General features: G+C 35.6%; 1 protein-coding gene across 1 annotated transcript; it reads right to left on the bottom strand.

The window, feature by feature from the left end:
- Window positions 1-8,019: 8,019 nt before the first annotated feature.
- Window positions 8,020-8,670, bottom strand: LOC132749959 (dehydrogenase/reductase SDR family member 1-like). Its single transcript, XM_060739906.1, has one exon. The coding sequence runs from the start codon at window positions 8,668-8,670 to the stop codon at window positions 8,020-8,022; it is 651 nt and encodes a 216-aa protein (XP_060595889.1).
- Window positions 8,671-22,463: the final 13,793 nt, after the last annotated feature.

The raw sequence follows: 22,463 nt of genomic DNA, 5'->3' as shown, positions 1-22,463 counted from the left end.
TTTACGGCACTATATTAATGTAAGGCAGTTGGTGGTGGCCCCTTTGACATTGCCAGAACCTCATTAACTTTCATCTTCACAAAGTAATACAATGTCATCTATACAGATTAAAGCTTCATGAAGAAACAAACAACTTAAGATGGAATAATATAATAATAATAATAAATACCACATTTATATAGCGCCCTTTTCATTAAAATGTTCAAAGGCGCTTTACATCAATCATATATGTCTAAAACAATATAAATGAACAGGATTATGAACATTAAAAATATTTTGCATTAACTAATTAAAAGTATAAATTATGGAATTATTTTTACATATTAATTCAATATAACTTAAAGATCCTTAAAACTCACTTTACAATATTATTGTCATACATTAAAATTGTCTTCAATATATAAATGTGTAAGAAATAATGTGCCTTTTAACATAAACTCATAAATAAATATTAAAAGCTACTTTAAATGCATATTGATGATTTTCATTGTTTTGTTGTCATACTTTACAACAGAAAATATATGAACGATTGATAAAAGAATGAATACAGCGACATCAGACTAAAAGAATATTGAACCTAACGAACCTGGATAGCATGAGTACTGCTACACCAAGGTCCAGTACCGAGGGAGTCAGATACCTCCCCACAGCGCATGCAGACCCCCAGGATGACATCACTACTATCACCACAGGAGGAAAGGGCCACGCCCCACACCTTAACACTAAATATTATTGTATGAGATATTAATGTATTGAGATTTTAACTATTTTGCGTGACTAACGCATTAAGAGCTTTTTTTGACAATCATATTTTGACATTTAATGTTGAAGTTTATTTTGTAACTTTACGTTATTGAAACTGTTGTTGTCAATATGTTAATTACTTTCTTTTTTCATTTGAAAATAATTAACCTTTAATTAACAGATCATTTTTTAAAAAATCAGCATGAGTTTGGAGGTATATGCTGCTTTAACTTTTTTTTATCTAATTTCGTCCAACAGAACTATTTTTAAGTAGTGAAACTAGATTAAAAAGACTTGTCTCAAACCATCATGTATCATGAACAACAAGTATTGGTATCAGCTTACTTAAAAAAAAGCTAACTTATTGTAATTTTTCAAACTTTTGTTCTATTTAACGGAACAAGGCTTTTCCGGTATGGGATTTTATTACTTATCAAAAGTCTTACTTATTTTTTGTTACTATTCGTTTGTGTAAAGTTCTTTATCATAATCCCTCGAGCAAGGATACGAAACCGCCTCCGTGGTCGAGGGGTTAGAGTCGATGACTTCTAATCCAGTTACCTCTCTGGCGTGGGTTCGATCCCCGGGAGATGCTTTGGTAGTTTAGCGCGGAGGAAGGTAGTCTAGTACTGGTGTAACTCTCCAGGAACGATGGTTAGGAAACTACCCGCCTATATGACTGAAATACTTTTGAAAAAGGCGTAAAATGAAACAAACAAACAAACAAAGCAAGGATACGAATATCAGCCATTGAAAAACTCTTTAGACCTTACCGCTATATTAACTATTGAGGTGTGAAAATCCAATTGTATAACACATTTTCTTGGCCACTAATGTGATAATATATATATAGGAAATTCCAAAATAGTTATAAATCAGAGCGGGCGCTGTGGCGCAGTGGTAACACCGTCTGACTACAAGTCCAGGGGTTGCGAGTTCGATCCCCCGCTACTCCACTAAAATTACTAACAATCTTTCGTAAGATAAAATTAATACAATTGACTCACAGGGCTCTACAGTATGGCGTACATGACACACAGAACAATATGCACACACTGACCTGACACACAGAGGACACTGCTCACAAAAATTGATATGACAAACACAGTACACAACTATCACACTGACCTGACACTGACACAGACAGGACACTCACATACTGACCTGACGCACAAAGGACACTCTTCTCAAAACTGACCTGACACTGACAAAAAAAGGACACTAATCACAGAATGAGCTGACGTACACATATCACTACTCACACGTCCTTACTGACGCACACAGGACACTTCACACAACCGTCATTACACTGACATAGACTGGACACTACTCACATACACAGGTAACACAGATAACAAAACTGAACACTACACACAGACTATCTGACGTACACAGGACTCTACAGGACCCTACTCACACAACTGACTTGACACACTAACCTGACAATACTCACACACTGACCTGACGCACACAAAATACTACTGCAACAAGTGACCTGTAACACAATACACAACCCACTACTGACCTGACGCACACGTGACAATTCTCACACAAATTATCTATGACACACAGGACACATCTCACAAATTGGCCTGACGGAGACAAAACACAACTAAACTGACACACTAACCTGACTCACACAACTTACCTGACACACTAACTTGTCACGACCCTTACACTGACCTCATACACACAGAACACTACTTAGTCTAACATAACTCACCTGACACAACTGACAAACTGGCCTGACGGAGACAAAACACAGCTCACAGACTAAACAGACACACTAACCTGACTCACACAACTAACCTGACACACTTACTTGTCACGACTCACACACTCACCTGACGCATAGAACACTTCTAACACAACTGACCTGACACACACAATACACTACTCAGGGACCTGACGCACATAGGACAGTTCTCACACAACTTAACAGAATAAACTGACACACTTACCTAACTCAAACAAATAACCTGACATTTCTCACACAAATGACCTGACACACAACTCATACAACTTACCAGACACTATTCTTACACACAGGATACAACTCTGATACAGCGAAAATGACTTACAGACTTCTTCTAACACAGTCAAAAAGACTTACACACTAAACATGTGCCACATAACACTATTCACACACAGTTAACATGACTCACAAAATATTACTCACACATTTAACAGGATTCATTGAGCACACTACTTACACAGTGACTGTGCCACGTATCACCACATTACTACACATTAAAATGACTAACAGAGCACAACTCACACAATGTACAGACCGATTCTCACAAAATGAAGTTAGCGGGTCATCACAGAATAATGGATTAGGATTATTAAGTGTTGTAAAAACTACAGCTTTCCGCAAGCGAATCATCTGCATTGGACCAACTGTACTTAAATGAAGTATTTAAAGTTATCGTTGGAGTTCGCTGTGTGAGTTGTGCATCGCGCATCGCGAGTGATGTTCACTATGTGATTGGTGCTCCGCGAGTCATGTTCATCGTGTTTTTAGTGTTCCATGACCCATGTTCGCTGTGTTAGTAGTGTTTTTCGAGTCAAGTTACTTGTGTGAGAAGTGCTTCGTGAGTCGTGTTCAATAAGTGGGTAGTTTTCCGTGAGACTTGTTCAATGTGTGAGTTGTGTTCTGTAATCATGTTCACACTGTTAGTAGTGCTTTATGAGTAATGTTATATGTGTGAATAGTGATCCACAAGTCATGTTCACTGTGTGAGAAGTGCTCCGAGAGTCATGTCCACTGTGAGAGATGTGCTCTGATAGTCATGTTCACTGTGTTAGTAGTGGTCTCTAAGTCATGATTCAGGTCTGTGTACAGGGGGGGGGGGTGAAACACCATATGTATCTCAAAATTGAGCATCGGTGAAGATATATGTGAATTTTCGGTGATCTATGAATGCGCTTTATCTCGATATGAGAAGGAGAAAATAGGTTAATCACAGGGTAAGCTTTTATCGTTTTAAACAATTCTTATTTTCAGAAAACGAAATGCGGTCCAATTTTCCTGGCTTTCCTCTGTATTTACCCATTTTTGTTTGAATTTTTATGTAGTCTTCATCGAGATATTCTTCCCGACATGGGTTCTGGTGTGCCCAAAATATGCAATGCGTATGAAGAAACCTTCGCTAAACGGACTCCAGATACAGACTTTTAACCAAAAGATGCTAAACATTCAAACAAACCCCTTATTGAAGCATTTATTGAGACTGGGCTCAAAATAAAGGAATTGTCGATCAAAATTCCATTTCAGCTCCATATGTGCTGAAGATCTCCACGAGTGATAACGGAAACCATCTACGGATCACTTTCATTTTGTAATTGAAGAGCCAATCTAAAAGAACAATTAAAGGTCCGTAGATTTGACTGAAAATATATAAGTACATATGTACATATATGCTGAAGAGATCCAAAGGTGCATGATGTAGAAATCATCAACATAATAACAGATCACTTCCATAAAACAATAAATATATTTTGTGTATCATTCTGTAATGAAAACTTATATTCGATATAGGAATATTACCCCAAGTTGAGCTTGGATTTTGGTCCTCAAAGAACTAATTGACCGCCTCCATGACACCTTTCTTGCTTCCAAAACGTCTACCACGAAGCTTGGTTTTCAGTTTCGGAAACAGGTAGAAGTCAGAGGGGGCCAAGTCCGGAGAATATGGGGGATGGGGATGGGTTGCAGCAGCCATCGCATCTTGGAATGTGTGAGTTGGCGCACGCATTGTCGTGCAGGAGCAGAACGCCTTGTGTCAGTTTGCCCCTCCTTTTACGCGCAATTTCTTGACGCAGACGTCTCAATTCGTCTGCATAGTACGTAACGTTTATAATACGACCTTGCTCAAGATAGTCAATCATGATTATCCCTGACTATCCAGCCATCTTCTTCCCTGCAGATGACAACCTTCTTGAATTTATTTCGGAGGCGGGTGAGCCGGGTACTTCCATTGCATGCTCTGTTTATTTTTGGATCAAAGTGCTGGACCAATGTTTATCACCTGAGTTACAATCGGGTAGATAAAATCAGGTTATCCTCGTAGCGAGACAAAATATATCTTTAAATGTCAAGCCTGGTCCGTTTCTTGTCGTCAGTCAACTGTCTTGGGATCCATCTAGCGGAAACCTTTGACATGCTATGGACATCAGTCAGAATTGCCAGAACTGAACCAAAGCTTATACCCACTCCCCTAGCAATGGTTCGCAGGTCTCGCGTTCTGATGCACATCACCAGATCGTGCACAGCTTTGGCAGTTTCATCGTTGGTGGCCTCTTTTGGCCGCCCAGGCCGCTTATTATCTCCAATGCTCTCCCTGCCCCTCCTAAATTCAGCAGCCCATTTTCTCACATTGCTATAGGAAGGGGACTCCTTCCAAAGTCTTTATGGATTTCCTTGGGCCATTCCTTTCTTACAGAGATACTTAATGACGGCTCTGATTCCAACTTTCTCCATTTGGTCTAAATGACACACCCCTCTACTGATCAAAGTGTGTTTTATGTTACTTAATCTGTGTAAAACCGCGTGTATCTCGGTCAGTTATCTCGGTATCGACGTATTAATTCTGTTGAATGTCAGTGTACGTAGTGGCTAGAAGTATAAGAGGCCGTAACATTTTGATCATACCTGGTAATATTTCATATTTCATAATGTGCTCTGTGGTGTATAAGTCTACAAATAGGCAGATCATTGAAATTGGATGTTTACCACAATATGCCTTTCAATATTGTCCAACAACAATGACCTGGCGCTCTTGCATTTGACCCTTTAGTTGGTAAATTCTGTAAAAGAAACCTTAGTACGACTGAATTTTTTTAAAGTCCATATTTCATCGCAAGAGAGAATTTTAAACAGCCCCACTACTATCTAACAGAATACAATTGTAAGAGGTAAAAAGCATTAATCTGACTAAAAACGTAACGATCTGTAAATAAACTATTCCTCGAATCAAATTATCATTTACTAGGCAAGATTTCAAGCATGTTCAAAAAATTTCACTTTTCTCAACGGATGATTATTGATCTGTAAGTTCAGTTGCTAACATGCTACTAGTAATTCGGTGAGCTTAAAAGGTCCAGCGTAAAGTAAATGCAGAAATGACCATTTTTTGTTGTAGGAAAAACAATATGTATGTTATATGTACTTATTTCATGTTAGAACATGTCATGAAGGTAAACTATACGTTAAATATTCTTACGATGGGTGACACATGTTAATATTCTGTATGAATTTAATCTCTATTACACCATTGAAAAGTTTATTTAAAGGCACATTATGCCGCAGAAATGAATAAATGTTTACTTCTTTAAAAACGGCATATGTGAATTTTTAATAACGTAAGCTATTAGATTATTGTTGCTTGAGAAATGTAGCGCTAGATGTGACCACATTGGTCATACAGGAATCAAAATGTAACCAAGTAGTATTTTGACTTCCATACAAAATACCAAATCACTATAACAGTGCGATTGCCAAAGGCAACAGAAGAAACAAAATGGTCCAGGTCATTAGCAAATGAGAAACTATTTGGAAATTATAAGTACACCAAAAATAAAAGGCCTTTGAAAATAGAATAAGAGCAGTAGTGAATCATACTGTGTATTTACTTTCTTTGTTAAACCCTAAATCATAACGAAAAACATTACATTTTATATGTTATTCTTAGTACTTCAAAAATGCCCAAAAATGAAGTCATTTTAACGGAGGTTATTCATAAAGTGTGCTAAAATGTCGCCATTGAAAAGCACGCGACTTAATCTGGCACCGCAGGTTAGTTTTACGGAAACACTTGACATGTATTTGCGAATCAGATGGAAATAGAAATATCCGTCTCTTTGATACCCGCCCATTACCAGCATCTCGGCAAGCATCGTTACTCACCAAATAGGCTGGTTACTTCGCGACGGATATTCTTATCCAAACTGCAACATATAACATATTAATATCATGACTAAGTGCTAGTCAAAGATGGGACACCTAGCTCTGTTGCACTCAGAAAGTCAAATTAAATAAATAAAGAATAACCTATATATGTATGTATAACTCAGAGTCTGCATAAACAAAATTAATACAAAATTGTCAAGCCTTTATCATGCAAACCAATGATTGCATAGCTTTAGTGAATGCTTTACAGGATCGGGACCTGCGGACCTGTTATAGAATTTCTATGCTATCGTTATCTTCTAATAGGCACCATAGTCAAATTGAAATTCACGAAAGGCATGGTTCATGTACTTTGCATAAGTTTTTAACGCAACCTCACAGTCATTATGACTTTCATGTTTTCACTATGTTTGTAGTCAGATAAAGCTGTTTTTGCAAATGCCCAGTTTAAGTATAACAGGATACTATCTTTGTATTGTTCACAAAGGCCAGGTCTTATATAATAAATGAGAAAATATGTTAACAAATAGGGGCTAATGGTCACATAACATATACACCAGAATTAATATTATGTCGTTAAAGGGCATCATTAGCGGTACGGAATGAGATTGTGGTTCATGATTATCAGAGACAAAGGAATTTCAGAAGAAAGAGAATGACTATTAATCAGATATTGATACATACAATAACAGACATATGTTATATTTCTTCAAAGCTAAAGTCAATGTAATCAGGAAGTTTTATGATATGGACAAGCAACTTCCAACTAGTAATGCTTATAAGGTCTTTTAATTGTGTCCTTTTGGCTATGTTTTGTTTATTGTTTGTTAATTTGGGTTTTACGTCACACCGACCCATTATAGGTCATATGGCGACGTTCCTTCCAGCTTGACTGGTGGAGGAAGACCTGAGGTGCCCTTGCGTGCATTACAAGGAATGTTCGAAATGTATTGCTTATTTCTATCTAGAGACTTCAAATTTCATGTCAGCTTAAAAGTGTTCATTTCAAGCCCTCGAAGTACTCCCCCTGGCAAGAAATGCAAAGTTTCAGTCGATGTATCCACTTCTTGAAGGCGACACGGTACGCTGATTTGAGCACAGTAAAAAGGTACTGATGAATGGCAGATCCAAGTGCCTGTCGGATTTTCGCCCAGCAAGGAAGGATTTCAATTTCGCAAACAAAAAGAAATCACATTGGGCAAAGTCTGGAGAATACGGGGGTGAGGCAAAATTAACAGTCATTTTTTCTTTTTTCAAAAACGCCGAAACTATTGCGGAGGTATGAGCGGGGCATTGTCTTGTAGAAGACGAATATGCTTAAACCAGTGACAGGGCGTCGTTTCTTATAACATTTTTCAGTTATGTTATTTTGTTGACAACGCCATTAAAGTGTCTGAGCTCAAAGGACCGGGCGACAAACTAACAAAGGCTATGTTATGCTTCCTCAGTTCCAGGGCACAATCGGCTGTCATGCGATCAACACCAGCTTTACCAATCCCATATGCAGGATTCAACATGTACATTGAAGCCCCAGCAGACGACACATTTATTATGACGCCATTCTTACGTGGTACCATCAATTTAGACGCGTAGATAGCGCACACATAGTTATTTCTCAACCCGACCTCATTTATATCGTCCCACATGTTCAACGACTGTTCCCAAAATGGTTTTCCTCGCTCCTTCAAAAGGATATCATTTTCCGAAAACGCATTATTGACAAAAATATCGAGCCTCCCGTCGTTTTCTGCTGTGATGCGTTCAAATAAATGTTGAATATCTTTCGAATGGTCACATTGAATTGGTACACAAACTCCTCCTCCAGCGCGTAATATGTCACGTGCTGTCTCCTCTAGCGATCCTGGTAAACATACGCCATCTTGAGTGCTCAATGTTCTTCCGGTAATATAAACCTTGGCACCTTGTTGACCAAGCTGGATAGCAATTGCTTTACCAATTCCACGAGTAGCACCTGTTACGATACTTATTTTACCGCTTAAAGACAGTGACCCCATTGTCTTGTCCAGATATGTCTTACTTACAGTAATAAAGCTGACATGTGAAATCACACTTTGAAAGAACGTGATTTCAAATAAATTAACCCAAGGCTGGAGGTTCAATGTGTATATGCTTAATTCACATTAATATGCTTTAACATGGAGAACCATTTATAACTAAAGTATTATCACTCAATTGACATCTAATTTACTGCTTTATTTGAGCTCATACCCTTGCAGCCCTGACATGTCTTTCTATGTTTGTTTGTTTGTTTGTTTGTTTGTTTGGATTTACAGCACGTCAACACATAACTGGCCATATCGTGCCGAATGCTATAATGGCTTAAAATGTTATGTAAAACTTTGTAAATGACAATAGAAATGAGCCAATTAGATCCTAGAATACAAGTTTATCTCTTTCAAATAATCAATGATGTTTTTTGATGGAATTGTATTAAAGAGTTCTTTGAGTGAATTTACAGAATAAAATCTAGTACGGGTCTGTGAAAAATCATGACATTCAAGAAGAAAATGCTTGACAGTAAAATTTTCATTACAACCTACACAGAAAGAGGCATTGTCATTAGTGAGGAGATAAGAGTGGGTAATTTTAGTGTGTCCAATTCGGCATCGAAGAAGAACTGTTTGATCACGGCGGTTTGACAGAGATAGAGATGGTGACACATCAAGAGATGGGTTTATATCGTGAAGTTTATCGTGTCCCAATTTGCTTTCCATTCAGATGAGACGAATTTATTTATAGCCGGTCTAAAATCACAAGCAAGTAATAATAAGTCAGTTTTTTGAAAATTTAATGATTGTTTAGCTAAAGCATCTACTTTTTCATTTCCTCGTATACCTACATGACTTGGAATCCAATATAATTTAACAAATTTTGTTTTAAGTATATCATGAAATCGTAAAAGAAGTTTCTTTATCATGATATTGTCAGACTTTTTATTTTTAATGGATATTAAAACAGAAAGCGAGTCAGAAAATATCACAAATTTATCGTGGGTATGCTGTGCTATGTATGACAATGCTAAATCGATAGCTTTTGCTTCAGTAGTAAAATGAATGCATTACCTGGTACTAGTAGCCTCATACTAGATGTAAAATTATTTTCAAACACAGCCGAACCTACTTTGCAACCTTCTTTTGAACCGTCCGTATAAATATGTATAAAATCTTCCTAAATTGCTAGAAACTTCTCTTTGAAATATTCAGGTGAATTTGATGACTTTTTTATATTTGAAAGGTTAATATTTATTTTCGGGGAATTATAAGTCCAAGGTGGAACATCCGCATCGTCATTTTGAAAGATACTGTCTGGGTTAATCTTAAGTTTATCTAAATCATCTTTTAAACGAAGGCCTAATGGTTTTCATTACAACCTACACAGAAAGGGGCATTGTCATTTGTGAGGAGATAAAAGTGGGTAATTTTAGTGGGTCCGCCTGGGCTCCTTGCCGTTGGTTCTTATTGCTGGGTCATATGGGGGTTGCGTTCATTGAACGCCGCCTTTCCTTGTTGATCTTGTTTATCATATTTTATGCTCACAACCATGTTGTTTGTGCCGTGTGGCGGCTGTAAAAAGTCTCCCCGTACATGCAATCAATGTTGTTATATTTCCATCCTCAAGGGATTGTTACGGCGTTCAGTGTCGGTGTCCCCCTCCATGTCCAGCCTTCATAGACTAATGGTTTATATTTATTTCCACTTTATTATATTTTTATACCAAAGTTTTCTTTAATCTTACCCTTTTGCAGGTTGTGTGTACACTAGCTGTGGCACTAATACTCTAGTCTCGTTACTTTAATATTGGTGCCCCACTGGACACGGAATCATTTTATTACTACATGTAATTATGAATAACTTGAATAGAAACAATACACACTTTCTTTCACCTCTTCGGGTACATTCTACGTCTACTAATTCTTTACAGATATGAAATCACAGTACACCTAGACGAACACCATCCGTCGTTCTTTCGCCTTAAAACTTTTCATCTGTTAATTCATTTTATATTCCACGATCCATTAATTCTAATATTTTCAATAATTCTTTACGCATTAGGCTTTCTCCTATAAAACACACCATTCTTAAGAAATATAATATCACACATACTAATTATCCTCATAGAGCTAGAGTGTATCCTTCTATTAATAAGTGTAATTCTAAGAGGTGCGGATGTTGTTACTTTTTATCGCACAGGTCTACATTAACCTCTAATGTAAATGGGAGAACTTTTAATATTATTTTAAATACAGATATTGACTGAAAGGCAACTCATTTTGTTTATGTTTTGACTTTAAACACCTCTGGGTGTGGCATACAGTATGTTGGTCAGACAGGACGTTCTCTTAAAATTCGATTCCGTGAACATTTTTATAAAATGAGAAATCGCAACAAAATTTACAACTTTTCTATATCAACATTTTCGTAAAGATGGTCATTCATTTAAAAATGTTTCAATTCAACCAGTGGAACAAATAATTTTGATTCTGATGCTTCTGCTAGTTTTAAAGTTAAAGCTAGACACTTAGCAGAATTAAAATGGATCAATAACTTACAAACGCCTTTTCCACTTGGCCTAAATGACAATATTTTTCAACAAGGTAACATCTCTAAAGATCCAAACATTGATATATTTTCTATTCTGAATATTCGTAAACGTAAATCCCGATCTCACGGAGTACGTAGAAATGGCAACATCAAACGTAAATCTAAAATTACCCTGTCTGTCACCGACTTAAATATTATCTTAAAAAACTCTGGAAAACATGCAATGTTATCATGTCTTACTTCCCTTTCATTATCATCTCTGAAAATCTTAGACGCAGAGGCAGATAGTATAGTTATTCAAACAGATCCTTTATATACAGCAGCTTATCTTATTCAAAGTTATACTCAGCACGTCTTAAGACCTCATATCGATAACACTTCTGACCACAACAGGCATTTCGTAAAAGTAACCTTTCTTAATAAAGGTATCGATTTCATCGATTTACCAAGTATTTTTCGTGATAAACGTGTCACTAATTCTGTTCCTTTATACTTCAAAAAACTCCGAGATACCAATTATTTGCTATAAATATAAGAAACCTGTTAGAAATATCATATTTAATTACAACAAAGTGGTTTCTGACTTAGATATTCAGTCTAATACTCCAACAACTTGAGACTGCAATACTTCTAAATTCTGTAATTCAGATTTTGGCCATATAATCACAGGTAATTTTGATATAATTGCAGACAAAAGAATTCGTAACTTATTCTTGAAAGGACCTAAATACAGAATTTCTTCTGAGATTGATTTTAATGCTTGTCGTGGTCAGATTGCTGAATCTATAGAGGATTTCTCGGTCAAATGGTGTCGCCGTGAAAATGCGGATAGTAATTAATGCTCTAGTTACATGGAAACGTAACATCTTTAAAATTATTGATTCACGTATTAATTTTCATCGTGGAAATGAACATCTTTTGCCACCTAAACCAAGACTTACTTTAAGACATCTGAAAAAAAAATTCTAGCCTTTCATTCAAAATTTGTTTTGGTGCCAGCGGACAAGGCCGCTAATAATATTATAATTGTATGACGAATCCATTACATTAATGTTTTGCATAAGGAACTAAATAGTACTAATGCGTATTCTAAAAGCTCTGCCTCCGAAAAAACATTGTTAACAATCATATTACTAATATTTCCAATCTTAAAGTCCAAATTAATGAACAAGAACTCAAACTTCCTATTATGTATTGGATTCCTAAATTACATAAAAAAAACCTTACAAAGCCAGATTCATTACTAATTCTACATCTTGCACTACAAGTAAACTTTCTATTTTATTGACGTCTTGTTTGACTGCCATTAAAACACATGTAATTAGATATTGTGATAAAGTCTATGAAAACACAGGCAAACATCTCTTTTGGTCAATTAAAAATTCTGGTGAAATCTTGGATAAATTTAAAATTAAGAACATTCAAGCTTCAACTGTCAGTACAAACGATTTTTCTACACTTTATACAACTTTGCCACATAAATTAATCAATGATAAACTAATTTCCCTAATTCAGAAAACTTTTGCATGGGAAAAAGTTACCGTTCTAGCATGCAATTTTAAACAAAGCTTTTTTTTACTAACGGTATTGTTAAACATTATACTATGTGGACCTGTGACGAAGTTTGTAGAGCACTCTCTTTTCTTTTAGACAACATTTATGTCAGGTTTGGTAATACCCTATTTAAACAGATCATAGGAATTCCTATGGGTACTAATTGTGCACCCCTGGTCGCCGATTTGTTTTTGTACTGCTATGAAAGTGACTTTATGTTGAGTCTCTCTGAAGATAAACAACAAGATGTTATAGTCGCATTTAATAATACTTCCAGATACCTTGATGATATTTTTAATTTAGATAATCCTTATTTTGATCAAATGGTGTCTGTTATTTATCCGCATGAACTACAACTTAATAAAACGAATTCTTGAAATGTTTAGTACATCATTTTTGGATCTGCATATTACTATCAACAACAATTCTATTCACACGAAAATCTATGATAAAAGAGATGACTTTGACTTTTGGATAGTTAATTATCCACATTTAGATGGAGACGTACCCCATGCAACATCTTACGGGGTTTATGGTTTTCTCAGTTAATTAGATTCGCTAGAGCTTGTAGCAGGATTTCAACGAGCGGAATATTTTTATTACCAGCAAGCTTCTGAAACAGGGCTACCGCTATCATAAATTACGGAAACATTGTACTAAATTTTACAATCGTAACTTTGATTTAATTTTCTAAATTCAATAGTGATTTAAAAACTCTTCTGCGACAAGGGATTAGCCAGCCTGGTTTTTATGGCGATGTGATTTACAAACTTCGTAAGATTTTGGGTCATGGTAATTTTTCTGCTGTTTTTACTAAAATCATTAAACGTTTTATTAAAAGAGGTTATGACCCTACTATTTTTAGACATACTGCATGTTTAGTGTTCAACCCTTTTACAGTTGGACACTACGCTTTCCTCTTTTTGATTGCATCTGACGCACCAAGTGGGAGACTCTATGATGGATAGTTCGTAAGGCCCTTTGGGACTGAATTGTTCTTAATGTCGTCTTCTGCCTTGCTTCGTCGGGCCATTGTAGGTGATTTTCTTGTTGCTCTGCCCTTCCTTTAGGACATTTGAGTCCTTTTGTTATGGTCATTGAGTTTACTTTTATATGTTTCTACATGATCATTTTAGTGTTTTACTTATTTAACCTTTTGTAACCATGACAACTGTTAGAATTTCACTTGGCGGGGATTCATTTTATTTACATTGTCTCGTTTATAGGAACATGTTGGGGCTAAGAGCGAGGTTTGGTGCACCATTAACCGGTTTAAACTCCCCAGCAGTCATTATTATGCTGCTAACCGTTCCAAGGCGGCGCCTCACTGTGTTCCTCAGATGTATGTCTGTTGTTTCATACTGTTTTGGTGACACTTTTGCTTGTGTCCCTTGTTGTTTTCCTGTCTACGGTAAGTATCTTCCCCATTGCCTCTAGCTTTCATTTCTTTAATTTTTCTTTGAATTCCTAATCAGTTCCAAATTATTTATCATTTAATGATTAACCTGTCCGTGTTCTGTCTTTGCCCTGTCCTGTTTTTGTTTGGGGTCCGTCTGGGCTCCTTGCCGTTGGTTCTTCTTGCTGGGTCATATTGGGGTTGCGTTCATTGAACGCCGCCTTTCCTTGTTGATCTTGTTTATCATATTTTAATTTCCTTTGGTTTTTTAGTATAACTTGGCTTGAAAATAATATTTTTAGCTGTATTTTTGCTATTAGATGAAATTCTAGTTGCAAATTGAAGTGATAGCTTTTTTCGACGAAGATGAAGCGATGGTTCCCTAGCTTCCGCATATAGACTTTCTACAGGTAAAGTGCGAAAAGCACCTAAAGCTAAACGTAAACCCTGGTGATGTATGGTATCTAGCATTTGAAGATATGATTTTCTTGCAGACCCATATACTACAGAACCATAATCTAATTTTGATCGGATAAGACTTCTGTATAATTTCAGTAATGTTGAAGAATTTGATCCCCAATTTGTACTTGTTCAAGCCTTAAGTAAATTTTAAGCTTTTAGGCATTTAGTTTTCAAATGTTTAATATGTGGTATAAAAGAAAGTTTTTTATCAAATATAATTACTAACAAGAGGGCCATGATGGCCCTGAGGTCGCTCACCTGTATATAGGCTCCCCCAACCCCCCCCCCCCCCCCCCCCAACGTTGCTGGGCCAATTTTACCCAAGGGCTTTTATTTGCACAAACTTGGTAAACACCCATAAGAAGATGTTTCATGCTAAACATCTAAGCTCTAGCTCATTGGGGATTTTAAAAGAAGATTTTTTTTAAAGTTTTTACTATACACATATAGTTAAAAACAATGACACCCCTGGGGCCGGGCCAGTTTTGACCCCAGGGCTTTTATTTGAACAAACTTTGTAGACACTTACTAGAAGATGTTTCATGCTTAATATCTAAACTCTAGGGTTTTTTCAAAGAAGATTTTAAGTTTTTGCTATACACATATAACATTTGTATAAAGAAAATCAATGACCCCCGGGGCGGGGCCAATTTTGACCCAAGGTCTTTTATTTGAACAAACTTTGTAGACACACACTAAAAGATGTTTCATGCTTAATATCTTAACTCTAGCTATTTGGGTTTTTTCAAAGAAGATTTTTTAAGTTTTTGCTATACACATATAAGGAAAATCAATGACCCCCGGGGCAGGGCCAATTTTGACCCCAGGGCTTTTATTTGAACAAACTTGGTAAACACCTATTAGAACATGTTTGATGCTAAATATCTTAGCCATAGCTCTTTGAGTTCTTTAAAAGAAGATTTTTTAAGTTTTTACTATATGCATATAGGGAAAATCAATGACCCCCCGGGGCGGGCCAATTTTGACCCCCATGGCTTTTATTTGAACAAACTTGGTAGACACTTATTAGAACATGTTTCATGCTAAATATCTTAGCTCTAACTCTCTTGGTTCTTTAAAAGAAGATTTTCTAAGTTTTTACTATATGCATATAGGGAAAATCAATGACCCCCCGGGGCGGGGCCAATTTTGACCCCAGGGCTTTCATTTGAACAAACTTGGTAGACACCTATTAGAACATGTTTGATGCTCAATATCTTAGCCATAGCTCTTTGAGTTCTTTAAAAGGAGATTTTTTAAGTTTTTACTATATGCATATAGGGAAAATCAATGACCCCCCGGGGCGGGGCCAATTTTGACCCCAGGGCTTTTATTTGAACAAACTTGGTAGACACCCATTAGAACATGTTTCATGCTAAATATCTTAGCCATAGCTCTTTGGGTTCTTTAAAAAAAGATTTTTTAAGTTTTTACTATATGCATATAGGGAAATTCAATGACCCCCCGGGGCGGGGCCAATTTTGACCCCAGGGCTTTTATTTGAACAAACTTGGTAGACACTTATTAGAACATGTTTCATGCTAAATATCTTAGCTCTAACTCTTTTGGTTCTTTAAAAGAAGATTTTCTAAGTTTTTACTATATGCATATAAAGAAAATCAATGACCCCCTGGGGCGGGGCCAATTTTGACCCCAGGGCTTTCATTTGAACAAACTTGGTAGACACCTATTAGAACATGTTTGATGCTCAATATCTTAGCCATAGCTCTTTGAGTTCTTTAAAAGAAGATTTTTTAAGTTTTTACTATATGCATATAGGGAAAATCAATGACCCCCCCGGGGCGGGGCCAATTTTGACCCCAGGGCTTTTATTTGAACAAACTTGGTAGACACCCATTAGAACATGTTTCATGCTAAATATCTTAGCTCTAGCTCTTTGGGTTCTTTAAAAGAAGATTTTTTAAGTTTTTACTATATGCATATAGGGAAATGAATGACATCCCGGGGCGGGGCCAATTTTGACCCCAGGGCTTTTATTTGAACAAACTTGGTAGACACTCACTAGAAGATGTTTCATGCCAAATATCTAAGCTCTAGCTCTTATGGTTTTTTAAAAGAAGATATTTAAAGTTTTTTTCTTTCGGTTGCCATGGCAACCAGAGTTCTGCATGGAATTAAATTCTTTGAACAATTTTTAAAGGTGACCACCAAAGGAACATTCCTGTGAAGTTTGGATGAAATTGGCTTAGTGGTTTATGAGGAGATGTCATTTAAAGTAAAAGTTTACGGACGGACGGACGGACGGACGACGGACGGACGGACGCCGGACGAAAAGCGATCACAAAAGCTCACCCTGTCACTTTGTGACAGGTGAGCTAAAAACGTAGCTTCATCAACTACTGGAATTTTAGAACCAGATATGTAAAGTTCAGGGTCATTATGTTGTTTCCGCAATCGACAAAAATGAACACATTGAGTTTTTGACTTTGAAAGTCTTTCTATGTAAATGTCTAGCATTTCAACTGTTGATCTATGCGTTATTTTTACCATTGCGTTTACCAAGAGTTGGATTCAAAGGAGGGAACACGACAGACGTTTTTAGATGACGGCGAGTTCTAGAAAAAATTATTTAAATTGCTTTGCACGAGAATAATCTAAATGAGTTGATATATTGACAAAAAACAGTGCTACAAACACAATGCTTTTCCCTGGAAACTTATGTGCCTCTTGTGTTATCTTTCTTTTCATTTTGGCTCATTGATTGCAGCAACATTATCATTAATGAACCGACTAAATCAAACAGTCTGCGTTTTTAAAATAATTATCATCGTCGTAAAGGGAATAATCCAAGCTTTCCAATCAACCAATCCGCAATGACATTGGTCCACCGAGTAAATGATGATGAGGAATCTAGATAAAATAATTCTGTTCTCATGATTATGAAACATTTTTCTGTGGTCTTGTATAAAATCGCAGGATTTTAATTGGTCAGTAAATATGATGTGGCAGATTCTGACCATTCAAATCAATTTATGTTTGAGCTTTATAAAATTTCTTTATAGTTAACCTCTGACCCAGGCCAACTTGTCATCTCTGCAGTATGTATACTCACAGAGAGAAAAAATCGCCTAAAATAAATTGATGCTTTTTATCGTCCAGTCTTATGCGGTAAAGAAACAAGAAAAACCGTTATCAAAGAGGCAAAATTGTATTTACATATGTCTTTTAAGATCCTGTAACACATTTTTTATGGTTTTATATCATAAATATGACGCTCAAATTAAGATTGATCAATTTTGTAAGTTCCAAACAACATTATTTATAAAGATATTACCGAATAGAACATTTTATGTAAAAAAGGAAGGTAATAAAATATTTATTTTCTATAAAGTCTAAGTCAAATTTTTTAATAGGAAATGAATGCATATATTTTAATGATTCCATATAATATTGTAAGCTAAGTCAAAAACTGTTCAAATAACAACTTTTACTGATAAAAAGTTAATTTCACAATTTTTTTATTCAACTCTGAAGAGCACTAAATTTGCTAGATTAACAATAGAAGTTTTCAGGAAATTATTACAAAATGCTCTTGTCACTAGTTTTCGCGACTGTCAGAATTTAAAGCCAAAATGCATACTGAGCACAGTCAGTCAGTCAATTTCAGTTTATTTATACTCGGCGCCGGAATAACCATCCTTGCCGGTCCACTAAGGTAGTCTCATCGGGGACGTCTTTATCAAGCTGAATCTTCCTGGTACCCATTCTTCGTTCTTTGGTGGTAGAGGAGTACGACAATACTGGCCAGGCATCAAGTTCCATACTGACGATAACAAAAACGGCTCTCATTAGCGGCAATTTAGCGCCAACCATCCAGAGTTAGTAAACTGAGCACAGCCTGTCATGGCTACTTATATAGACTCTGAAATAGTCAGGACTGTCACAATTAACCAATCATTACATTCCATTTGGCCTGGCAGTCTGGCAGGAAAGACAGGAATTTCTTAAAATGGCAGCCATATTGACAGGAATAATTTAGAAAATGTTAATTAACAAAGTTAACTTATAACAAAATATGCAATGAACACTTAAATTACATGCTTAACTTAATGCACTTAAAATCTGGACTAAAAGCAATCATGGTTATAGCTTAGAAAAATGAACAATTGATATAAAAAGATTCCAAGTGCCAGGAATTTGAATTTTCCCTCCTGACAAACTTAGAGGTCATACCAGTCATCAAGATTATTATGGAATACAGCAAAGCCAGCTAACTATATTTGGAAAGTAACTTGGGTCTTAGGTAAATAAGAATTGCATTCTATGTTCTTACATGTAAAATAATAAGTATTTGTATATGTTTATGAAAATGAAGTCATTTAAAGCTTTGAATCAAGGTAGACAACTCTTGTTGGCCATTTTGATGCCAGGATAAACAAAGTAAGTAATTAATCATTTCTTAAAGTGTAAACCTTCTTGCAGTGACCTGCATAGTCCTAGAGCCTCAGAATGTCCTATATCTTGGTCTTAATTCCTTCATTTACCAGAAAATTATCTAAGCACATAAAATCAGCAAATATGAATGGCTGAGGTAAGTTCAGGAATCCTGACAGGTAAGTTTTAAGCATTGACTGAACACTATTACCTCATTTGTCAATAAATTATGCTAGTTTGATGTTCAAATTGTCATAAAACATAGTTTGTTTTCAACTGATATATTCATTACAAGGTCCTAAAAGTAATTTAGTTGATAATCATTCACAATCCCTTACAATATGTACAATTATTTGCAGTACATATTTTACATATCCTTCGATGTTTGAAAATTGTTTCCTTTAGGGATTTTGTTTTTCTCTATTTTATAAGCATAATTATATACATATATATAATTTCACTTAAGTGTGGTATACAACCTCAGTAACAACATACAGGATCTTTAATAGGTGTAAATCAACAATTAAAACTTCAAAAATATATAAATTCATTTATTGAAAATAATGTTAAATATATTTTATAAAAGCTAGAAATATAATCAACAAGAGTAATTAACAAGAGCTGTCCGTAAGACAGCGCGCTCGACTTTTTTATTGCTTGCCAATAAAAAAAGTTTTTGCAGTAAAAGGCAATACAAGAATCTCTGTATTTTTAAAGTGAACAATGGCCATGAGCATTAAGATATTTAGTGAAGAATTATTTTACTGAATTGTGTGATACCCTTGAACACTGCAGCAAAGTTTGAAATGTTTAAGTCAAAAGAGGGCTGGTAAGAAAGAAAAAAAAACTTTTTTAGTGCTTGCCTATAATACAAAACATTGACAGTTAAGGGCCATAATTCAAATAAAATCTTTGACAGAATTACCTTCTCCTGGACATGTTTGGGAATCATGATTGTAAACAAGTATTCCAACTTTCAAATTAATATCTCAAACAGTTCAGTCAAAAAGTGGACTGGTACTAAAAACTTAACCAAGATTCTAAGTCGATAAAAGGCCTTAATTTTTAAAACAAATCCTTGACAGAGTTACCTTCTCTTGCGTACAGATGGGGGTAATGATGTGAAATAGCATTAAAAGTTTCAAAGCAATATCTCAAAGGGTTAAGGCAATAAGTGGATTTTACCCATATTCAATGTATTTTCTAAGTCAAAAAGGGGCATAATTCTGTCAAAAACCTTGACAGAGTTATGTCCTCTTGTCTGTTGATGAAGGTCGTGATGGTAAACAAGTATGGTCAGTTTCAAAGCAATACCTCCAATGGTTTTGAAATAAAGTGAGGTGGTACAAAAAACTTAACCAAGCTCAATACACTTTCTAAGTCAAAAAAGGGCCATAATTCTGTCAAAAACCTTGACAGAGTTATGTACTCTTGTCTGTAGATGGAGGTTATGATGGTGAACAAGTATGGTAAGTTTCAAAGCCATACTTGTAATACTTCTGAAATAAAGTGGGGTGGTACGAAAAACTTAACCAAGGTGTGACGCCAACGCCGACGCCGACGCCGGGGCGAGTAGGATAGCTCCCCTTTTCATAGAAAAGTCGAGCTAAAAACTGATAAAAACGTTACATATAATAAGATAGCCGAAGACCTCTCACATGAGATCAACTGCTAAAAAAGGTTTTATGTTATTAAGTCATTGGGTCAATTTTTTGTGGTGGGACTATTTCACCCCTGCGAAAATTCTTCAAATAATTTTAAAATAGGTTTCACTAAACAATGCTAGGTAGTCACTATCTAAGCTCTAAGACATGTAGTTCCTCACGATAACGTGTTTTCCTATACCGAGTGACCCCAAGGGCAGGACAAATTTTGATCTAAAGGGTATGATTTATAATAACATTAAAATCTTTATCAAAGATCAACTTGGTGACAAATATATATTCAGTAAAGAGCCATTAAGTTATGTTGTTTGCCAAAACATTAAATTTCGTGGCATCGTAGTTTATTAAGAGATTTTAAAAATCATTTTATAATCTGTTTCCTATACATTTCTACGAAACAAAAATGACACCAGGGCAATACCCATTTTTACCCAAAGGGAATGATTTATATTTTTGTAAAGGTCTTTTAGGCAATGCTGCATTTTAAATATTCTTTCTATACCAGGTAATTTCACACCAAAAATAACATAAACTAAATTAACCCCGGGGTTGTGCTTATTTTGACCCTGATGGCGGGATTTATATAATTTTATAGCAGACGACACAAGAAGATGTAACATGCCAATTTTTTACTTTTTTGTTTTGTTTGTTTCATTTTACGCCTTTTCCCAACAGTTTTTCAGTCATATTATTGTACATTCAGAGAGGAAGACTTTAAAAATTCATTTTAAATATATTTTAGCTCCTTTGACCTACTGATACATCATGCCAGAACCATTGTCATAACTTCTGTTGAAGTGAAAGTTGAAAAGAATAAAAAGGAGGGGATACCAATTTTTTTTCTTTAAATTATGGGTCACAACAGAACAGTCTATACAAAATGGAAAACATACTATCACAACTAAATCTCACCTGTCAGCACTGTGGTCAAGTGCAATATAAACATTTAGCGTTTGCATGTAAAATTGTAATCTTGTGTTTGCTGAAGACAATAACATTACTTAAAAAAAAGTTACTTTTAAAAAAACATGCTTTAAATAACATATATCCAAGAAAACTTTCATAACTGATTTTAACGTGATTGCAACTGATATCTAACAGTGTAATTCTTTATGTGTATATAAATAAATGCAAAAAGGCAAATATACGTATAAAGATAAAAAAACATAAGGGATCACAACACAATTAGAATTTATGTTTATGATATGTAAAATAAAGTAAAAGAAAATAACAATATGCAATTATATTGCGCTCAGAAACATATATATCAGTAAGTGATTATATAAAAGGGCATACCATTCATGTTTAGAATACAAAATATAATGTCACTATCTTTTTACTACAATATAAGCGACTATATCATCAGTATAATTATCTATTCACTAATACATAGATCTACTCATGTCTTGAAAATGCTTCACATATGAGCCTACCATGACAAATCCAACATAATGGGTTTGCGACCAGCATTGATCCAGACCAGCCTGCGCATCCGCGCAGTCTGATCAGGATCCATGCTGTTCGCTTTTTCGTTAAAAAAGACAACTGTTTCTATACTTGTTATAGGGTTTGTAAGCGAACAGCATGGAGCCTTATCAGACTGCGCGGATGCGCAGGCTGGTCTGGATCCATGCTGGTCGCAAACCCATTATGTTGGTTTTGTCATGTCACGGCTCATATTATTAAAACAAATGTTATTCGTACAATACCATTTCCCCTAAAACATACAAACATAAATCAGAATATAACATAAATGTATGATTCTAATTGCAATT

Source organism: Ruditapes philippinarum, unplaced genomic scaffold, assembly GCF_026571515.1.
Source record: "Ruditapes philippinarum isolate M1 unplaced genomic scaffold, ASM2657151v2 ctg1783_1_1_1_1, whole genome shotgun sequence".
Classification (NCBI taxonomy): Eukaryota; Metazoa; Mollusca; class Bivalvia; order Venerida; family Veneridae; genus Ruditapes; species Ruditapes philippinarum.
Note: the sequence above shows the minus strand (reverse complement) of the source record. Positions and strands in the feature narration are given on the sequence as shown.

What these genes read in the sequence shown, in the direction of transcription:
- LOC132749959 (XM_060739906.1), bottom strand. Translation starts at nt 8,670, where the DNA reads ATGGGGTCACTGTCTTTAAGCGGTAAAATAAGTATCGTAACAGGTGCT.